This window comes from Limulus polyphemus, unplaced genomic scaffold (genome assembly GCF_000517525.1).
Source record: "Limulus polyphemus unplaced genomic scaffold, Limulus_polyphemus-2.1.2 Scaffold1705, whole genome shotgun sequence".
In the NCBI taxonomy this organism is placed as follows: domain Eukaryota; kingdom Metazoa; phylum Arthropoda; class Merostomata; order Xiphosura; family Limulidae; genus Limulus; species Limulus polyphemus.
In genome coordinates, this window is record NW_013667315.1 from 227208 (window position 1) to 234580 (window position 7373).

The 7373-nt window shown below is 32.5% G+C and overlaps 1 protein-coding gene across 1 annotated transcript in view; it reads left to right on the top strand.

Moving 5' to 3' along the window:
• The first annotated feature begins 1415 nt into the window (after window positions 1–1415).
• The window catches only part of LOC106464635 (snRNA-activating protein complex subunit 1-like), a 17410-nt gene continuing 11452 nt past the window's right edge, over window positions 1416–7373 (top strand). Inside the window, exons 1-5 of the mRNA XM_013924792.2 lie at window positions 1416–1519; window positions 2444–2594; window positions 3295–3325; window positions 4255–4383; window positions 4828–4968. Coding sequence (XP_013780246.1) covers window positions 2452–2594; window positions 3295–3325; window positions 4255–4383; window positions 4828–4968 — 444 coding nt within the window. The 5' untranslated portion in view covers window positions 1416–1519; window positions 2444–2451. The remainder of the gene's footprint in view (window positions 1520–2443; window positions 2595–3294; window positions 3326–4254; window positions 4384–4827; window positions 4969–7373) is intronic.

Here is a 7373-nt window from a genome sequence, read left to right on the forward strand (position 1 = left end):
GCCAGACAATTAATCGACATAGACTTGCAGACAGACAGAGACGGACAACTGAGTCAAGCGCGGTCGTAAGTAAGTGCATGAATTGTTCCCTGTGAATTATAACGTGTTTTTATAAAATTAGTTAAGTTAAATTGGCTGTGGAAATTAACTGTATTGCAAGGTTGAATTGAGAAAGAATAAAGTAGTTTTATTTAAGAAAGGACTTGTGACGCTAAAGTTTCATCGGAAAGAAATTATACGGGAATTAACTAACGACCAGAGACGTAACAATAATATAAAATTTAAGGGCAACAAGGAACCTATTGGTCCATTTTGGAAGTTTGAATTTGAATTTCGCGCAAAGCCACACGAGGGCTATCTGCGCTAGCCGTCCCTAATTTAGCAATGTAAGACTAGAGAGAAGGCAGCTAGTCATCACCACCCACCGCCAACTCTTGGGCTACTCTTTTACCAACGAATAGTGGGACTGACCGTCTCATTATAACGCCCCCACGGCTGAAAGGGCGAGTATGTTTGGTGTGACGGGGATTCTAACCCGCGACCCGCAGACTGCTAGTCGAGCGCCCTAACCACCTGGCCATGCCGGGCCCGTCCATTTTGGTATTCCCATCCATTAAGCTAAATAAAACATTTAAATGATTGAAACGCTCAAAACGAGTTCATATTATTTAAATATTTATCAAACTTTCCCTTAAATTCCCCAAAATCTACTGCATCAACCACATCTTTATTATAAGGCACCTCAATTCAAAAGGACAACCATACTGTTAGAAAAATTAACTGTCTAGCTGAAAATGATTCACACCCTGCCAAAATTTATATTTTTGTCTTCTAGTCCTGCCATTCTCACCATTAAGTACAGAAAATGATAATGAATCAACGCTATAAAATCCCTTTTCGGTCTTAAACACTTCAAACAAATCCCATCTAACTCTTCTTCTGTTTCTTTATTTTTCAAGAGAAAATAATTTCCGAAATCTTAATCTGCCCTCGTATGACAACTTTTTCATCCCAGGTGTCATTTTTAGTAGCCCTTCTCTGAACTATTTCCAATAATTCAATGTTAAGGAGCCAAAGACAAAACACAGTACTCCAAAGAAGACTTAACCAGTTATATATACAATCGAACTATAAATATTTAGACTGATATTCAATATAACAGCAAACTGATCAATCAGAATACCAAAAACCTTTTCGTTCACAACACTAACTGTTAAATATCATTATTCTTAAACGGATTTTTTTATTTTGTAAAGCGCAGTAAACTACATTCTTAAAGTCAGGTTAATATGCGTGCTTTTTATCGCGAACCGGTTGTTAAAAAATAACTTCAAACTAATTACTGTAATCTTGTCTCGATATGTTTTATTAGCGTGTATTCTTTCACTTTAATTTAGTTACAGATGGCGGTAGTAGTAAAATCAGTGTTATGGCGCAGTTGATATTATTCTCTAAACAAAACTTCAGGTTCATTTTAGATTATTACTGTTTTTGAGGTTGTTTGTTTCAATTGTGTGTGGTATGTACAATTTTAGAAAGAAATGACTCATGTTTAGATCAGCATATTGATAATTTATTTGTGATTTTGTTATATATATTTTTTTATTTTAGGAAAAGGACTTTGATTCAAATTTTAATTTTTTATTACTTTCAAGTTTCAATCAAAGTTCAAATCCTAGAACTAAGTACAACATATTGATAAGTTAAACGAGATTATTTAATTTTATACGAATCAATTGTTTATACTTACTACTTAGGCCTAACTATTAACTCGGAACATTATGTAGAAATTTGATTCTGTTATCTAAGTATATATGTTAACTTATTAGATTGTAAACAATTTAGAGAAGGGCTAAACGTAAAAGTTAAATGTCTGTAACTTCTTTGTCACCCAGTTTGTGTTACTGCTAATGCTGTATACAGAAGACAATACAAGTCCTCATTTTTATGCGTTGAACAATTTGAAATTACACCATAAAATTCCTAATTATGCAGAAAAAATAAAATTATGTGTCAAAATTTAAGATTGTGCAATACTTATCTAAAGTAAAAACAGTTAAGAGAATGTTAGACATAGTTAATACAATTCCACAAGTTCAAGAGCAATTTAGTTTTTACTAAAGTTTTTATGAAATAATAACAACAAACATACTTTTTAGAATTTTATAAGTCTTTGACATGTCATTAATTAAGCAGATTGTGGCAAGCTGTCATTTTTTGCCAAGCTGTGATGGCATGAGAAACAAAAGTTATAACTAAGTCAAAATTTATAAATCTGGGAATACTGACCTAGACATGACTTTTAAATGTTAAATTTTATGTTTATTAATATAATTAATATAATATAAGAAATAAAGATGTTCCATCTATCTTCAAAAATAATTGAATTTAATTCTGTTTTTATAACTACTGTTAATTTTTACCATTCTTCCATATTTTGCAGTTGTCAAAATGCCAAATCAGGGGAAAAACTTTGCAGCTGGTGTTCAAACAGATGTTGATACACTGATGAAGAAGTTTGTGGGAAAAAAAAGCATTCGATATGAGGAATTTGCAAAAATTTGGAGAGATATGAAATTTTCTCTAATATTCTTGTAAGTTAATGTATAATTTCATATTTACATGGTGGTTACCAGGTCAGTCAAATTGACCAAGCTGGTTCCATAGGGTTGAACCAAAAATTCATTGCACAGTAATAAGAAATGCCACACTTAAATGAGACAAAATTTAGAAAATGTTTTTGTAGTAAATAATAACACCATAGTTACAATTGAGAATAACTCTTTGTATTGGTAGGAATGTTTTAGGTGTTAATAAGTTTTAACAATGTAAAACTAAAAATATAAATGAAGAAGTTAAGTGACTATGGATTAACAGCTAATTGTAGCACTTATTGATTAACAATTGTCAGATAAATGTAAATTATATTATCACTTAAATATTTAAGAAATAATAAACTAAGTACAGAAAATCTTGGAAAAAAAGTGGCAGATGGATTTTTTTAAAATTCAAAACCAAGTTGTTAGATCATAGAAAGTATGTCCTTACATTAAAAATAAATTGCTTATCATAGTTCATTAAAAAGTTAAAACATAAAGAACAAAAAGTATTTTAATTATAAAATTAGTACTCTATTATATAAATTTAGAAACACTGAATAACGAAAAGCATACATATTTGAAAAAGGATTATACTGTAAGAAACATATTCCAGAGAATTAAGAAAGATTGGTAAATAAATAATTGTTTATCATTTACTTTATGATGTTTTATTTTAACTTTCTAATTTTTTAAGGTTGAAAGATAATGAAAGGGAACTGTTATTGGTAAGTAATATTGTGTGTGTTTTTAACATTCTCCACAGTAGATATCTATAAGTAGATACTTAATGTGGTTAAACTCAATAGTTGCCCCTCTGTTGGTTAGTGGTAAGTTTATGGACTTAGTGCTAAAATCTAGGATTCAATTCCTCAACAGTGGACAAAACATGGATAACTCTTTGTGTAGTTTTGCACTAAAACAAATGAAACTTGTTTATGTTTGTTGATAACTTTCCCACTGTAGAAATATTCTTTTCGAAGATGGTATATTTGTTCCCATTGAATTAAAGATAAAATAACTAAAATATTTTAATTTTCTATTCAGTTATGAATAAAAGTTATATAATTAGTTAGGAAATGAATGATATATTTTATTGTAATGTTATCACAAAATTCTGAACACATATGCTTAGTATTAGTTTGTAGGCTTCTTATAAAATAGGTTTGTCACTTTATTTGACTTTTTTGATAACTAGATCTGTTTTACATTATTTTCTGAAACTTATGTTCAAAAGCAACCAATGAACAAATGCAGCAACATGATATAATCTGAAAAAATGCTGACTACATAATTATTTTTTAAATATTTTGTTTATATTTTCAGCTTATATGCAAACAAAAGTTTTTAAAATAAATTTCTAGCTATTCTGAGCATAACAAGGAATAATAAAATGACTGTTCAATTTGTTTTCTCTCATATTAATTTTTTTCCAGTTCATTGAATACAAGCTAGATATGAAATTCATATTTTTATTTCATCTATAAGCTACGTGCAATTAAGATATAATAACATGTTTATTCTTCGGACATTTCAGTATTTGTAAATTCTGGAATATCTACATATTAATATGTTTCTGTGTTTTGCTTTGGTTTTCTTCTATAAATAAGGCACTACTTTGTGCCTGATAAAGCTATACATGTACTTTTTTTTTCAGTTCACACATGAGTGCTTCAAGATTGCTATGAATTTGTGGACAATAAACCATAGCTTCCAGGAACAAGTGACTGGCCTTTACTTGTTGTATGGTTTTTATGTAAAACAACCATTAAATCCACCTGTCAAGGTAAATGTGATGGCAAGCTATGCATATTAATGTAATGCTTTTTTATCAGGAGTCCATTCACTTTATGACAAGTTCCAGATGTTATGGATATGGTTGTACAATCTGTATTTTATCTAATGTTTTTAATTTTTTTGTCAGGATTCTTGTGTGTTTTAAGGCTATCATAGGAAAACTCGTATCTGTTGTCTTGGCCTGGGATTCTTTATCTAAGTCTATTTCATCAATTCATTATTCCTTTTTTTAGATGTCACATTTGGTGATGTCAAGTTAAATCAGTAAGATGTGTTTGTTACTTCTTACTTCTACTAAAATCTAGTTTGTAGTCATTTTTTATTAAAACTAAAAATACTAATAGGAATAGATGAGTAGAAATTCTTATTAGAATTTTCAAATCATAAGTTTGTTGGTCTTTCTGAGAAATGTTGATTTTTATTGATCTTTTAGATTAGAATCACATTAGAACAGTGGAAACAGTTACAAGAAATTTTCAGTATTGCAACTCGTGAACATCACTTGGATATCTGTTTCATCTTTCGTCGCCTGCAGCTTATGAATGCTTTTCACTTTGTAGCCACTCCAACCATGGTATGTTTTATTCTTATCGAATACATTGTTAGGTTAGTAAATGAAATAGTATGGAGGAGCGACTTAGAATGTAAACTGTAAGCCAAAAATTCCATCTTTTATATGCCAGTTTAGTGCTGTACCTCATCATCAGTTTGTTTAAATGCATTAAAATATTTCAATATAAGTAACTCAATATGATTTTTCATCTGTAGCATCTTTCAGTTACTATTAATTTCTCTTCTGATAGTAAAGTATAATGAATAGGTATACATGGCGCTGAGTAGTAAGTACTTTCTACTTCACTTGCTGGTTCCCTTTTTTCATGTTTTAGTCCTTTTCTCTCTGCCTTTTTGTAATCCATCTCCTGACTTCACCTTTTTATCTGAGGCATTTCTTCATGCTTCAGATGGTCCTCTGTAGAAGTTAAATTCCTTCCCTTCTCTGTTTGGCCTGTTCCACTTCTGCTTTGTCCCTCCATCCTTTGTGACCCTGCTGTTGAGACCCAGTGAGTGTGGTTGAGCTCTTTACTTTACTCCTTCGTTTTGCTTGTGTATCCATTGTTTGTGTGGCTCCATTTCTTTGTCCAATTGTCTTCAATGGAGTTTCTTTCTCCCTGATAACCTGGAATGATGTTATATGGCTTCTGTCCATGTTATCTTTCCAGGTTTTTCTCCTTTACTCCTATTCCTCATCTGGTTCAGTATTTTTGTCAACTTCCCATTCTGGATTCCAGACATTCCTCTTTTTCTCAATTTCCCTCTACAGACATATAGTTTATCACTCTTAATGTCAGTGACTATCATGTACATACAATCCTGTTGATCTCAATTTCAGCTGACAGGCGTTTTCCTTTTCTACACTTTGGCCTATTTCCTAGCTCCTCTTCTTTCTTTCCTATTTCCTTTGGCACCATCTATGATGTTTTTCACCCAGTCTGTGGTTGGTTATGGTCGATGTGTTGAGCACCTTCCCATACATCTTTCTTGGCCCATCCTTTATTTGTTTTCTATGTTCTGTCCATCGTTTTTGTGTATTTCCATTCCTTGCTCTTCTCTTTGCCTCAGTGTTGGCCCATTATGTATTCTTTGATGTCATGAAGCCATTTGTTTGCCATATTCATGGCTAAGGGATGACATTTCTTTCTTAGACTGTTTACTTCTGTTAGCTCATTCTTGTTTCTTTCCCCTACTCCTACCTCCTTTTTTTTACAGTGGCTTCGCAGTTGAGGGGGGGGGGGCTTATCCTGAGATCTCAGTTCTTTCTCGTGCCCAATCAATATTTGATACTTTTGAACATTTTCTTCCTCTCTTGCCTCAACTGATTTCAACCTTCTCTTCTTTGCCTGAGAACTATGTCTGAACACTTGGCCTTACCCTGGAACCCCGCTTTCCTTTGGAGCATGTACTCATCTGTCTCATACAGTGGATTTGGGAGATGCAAGGCTTTCTTCTTAAGGTCCATTCACCTCATTTGTTAGCTTCTCCTTGAGGAATTGTCATGGTGACTGTACCATACTCACACTACTTCCTGTGTTCCTTTACCACTCCTCAAACTGGACTTCTCCCTTCTTTGATACTTCCCTCTCTGATTGTGATATATTTCTTGATGTAGGAAGGGCTTCTGATGTTTGAAATCTGGAGAGGCACCCACTCCATATCATCATGTCCCACCTTTTCGAGGTTCATTGGGCATGCTCCAATTCCCTACTGGTGGATCACTTGGTCATGATCCACTCATCTATTCCACTGTCCTTTCTTGCTCTATCCATCCATGTGACACCCATTCCAGGGTCTTTTGCTTTTAGAATTATACATACACTTCTGAGCCCATTCTTATCTGGTTAACTTTCTTATATCTAGTTTAACCCTTTTGAGACTGGTCACAGGTGAAAGGCCATGTCATCTCGTTTGTTGACTCACATTCAAAATGATTTTGAACTACTATTTCATGAATTTATGTCAATAAGTTTGGTATCAAACAGTAGATTATAATTCAAATTTTAGAACTATACATTACTAAATTTGTTAATTTAAAAGTAAATATTAAAAAGAACACAAACATCGATTTTTGTGTGTCACACGGTATGTTGAATGCAGCACTGGTTCAAATTAGATGTTTGTGAAGTCAAAATACTAAGTCTATAGTTTCACATGAATTAGAAACTCAAATTACAGATATTGAAAAGCTAGAATATAAATTAAGAAGGTCTTAGCTTTTCTATTCGCTAAGATATTGCTCACATAATAAATCAAACACAGTGGCACCCCGCTCACCTCTTTCCATTTTTGAAAACACTCCCTTAAACACACTTACTTCTATATATGACATGAATAACCAATTGAAAGCTCAGAATGTCCCCCTAGTGGTTTTCTCGTCCTTTCTAATGCACCTAGCGCCATTTTTTTCTTTTGAATCAAGGTTTC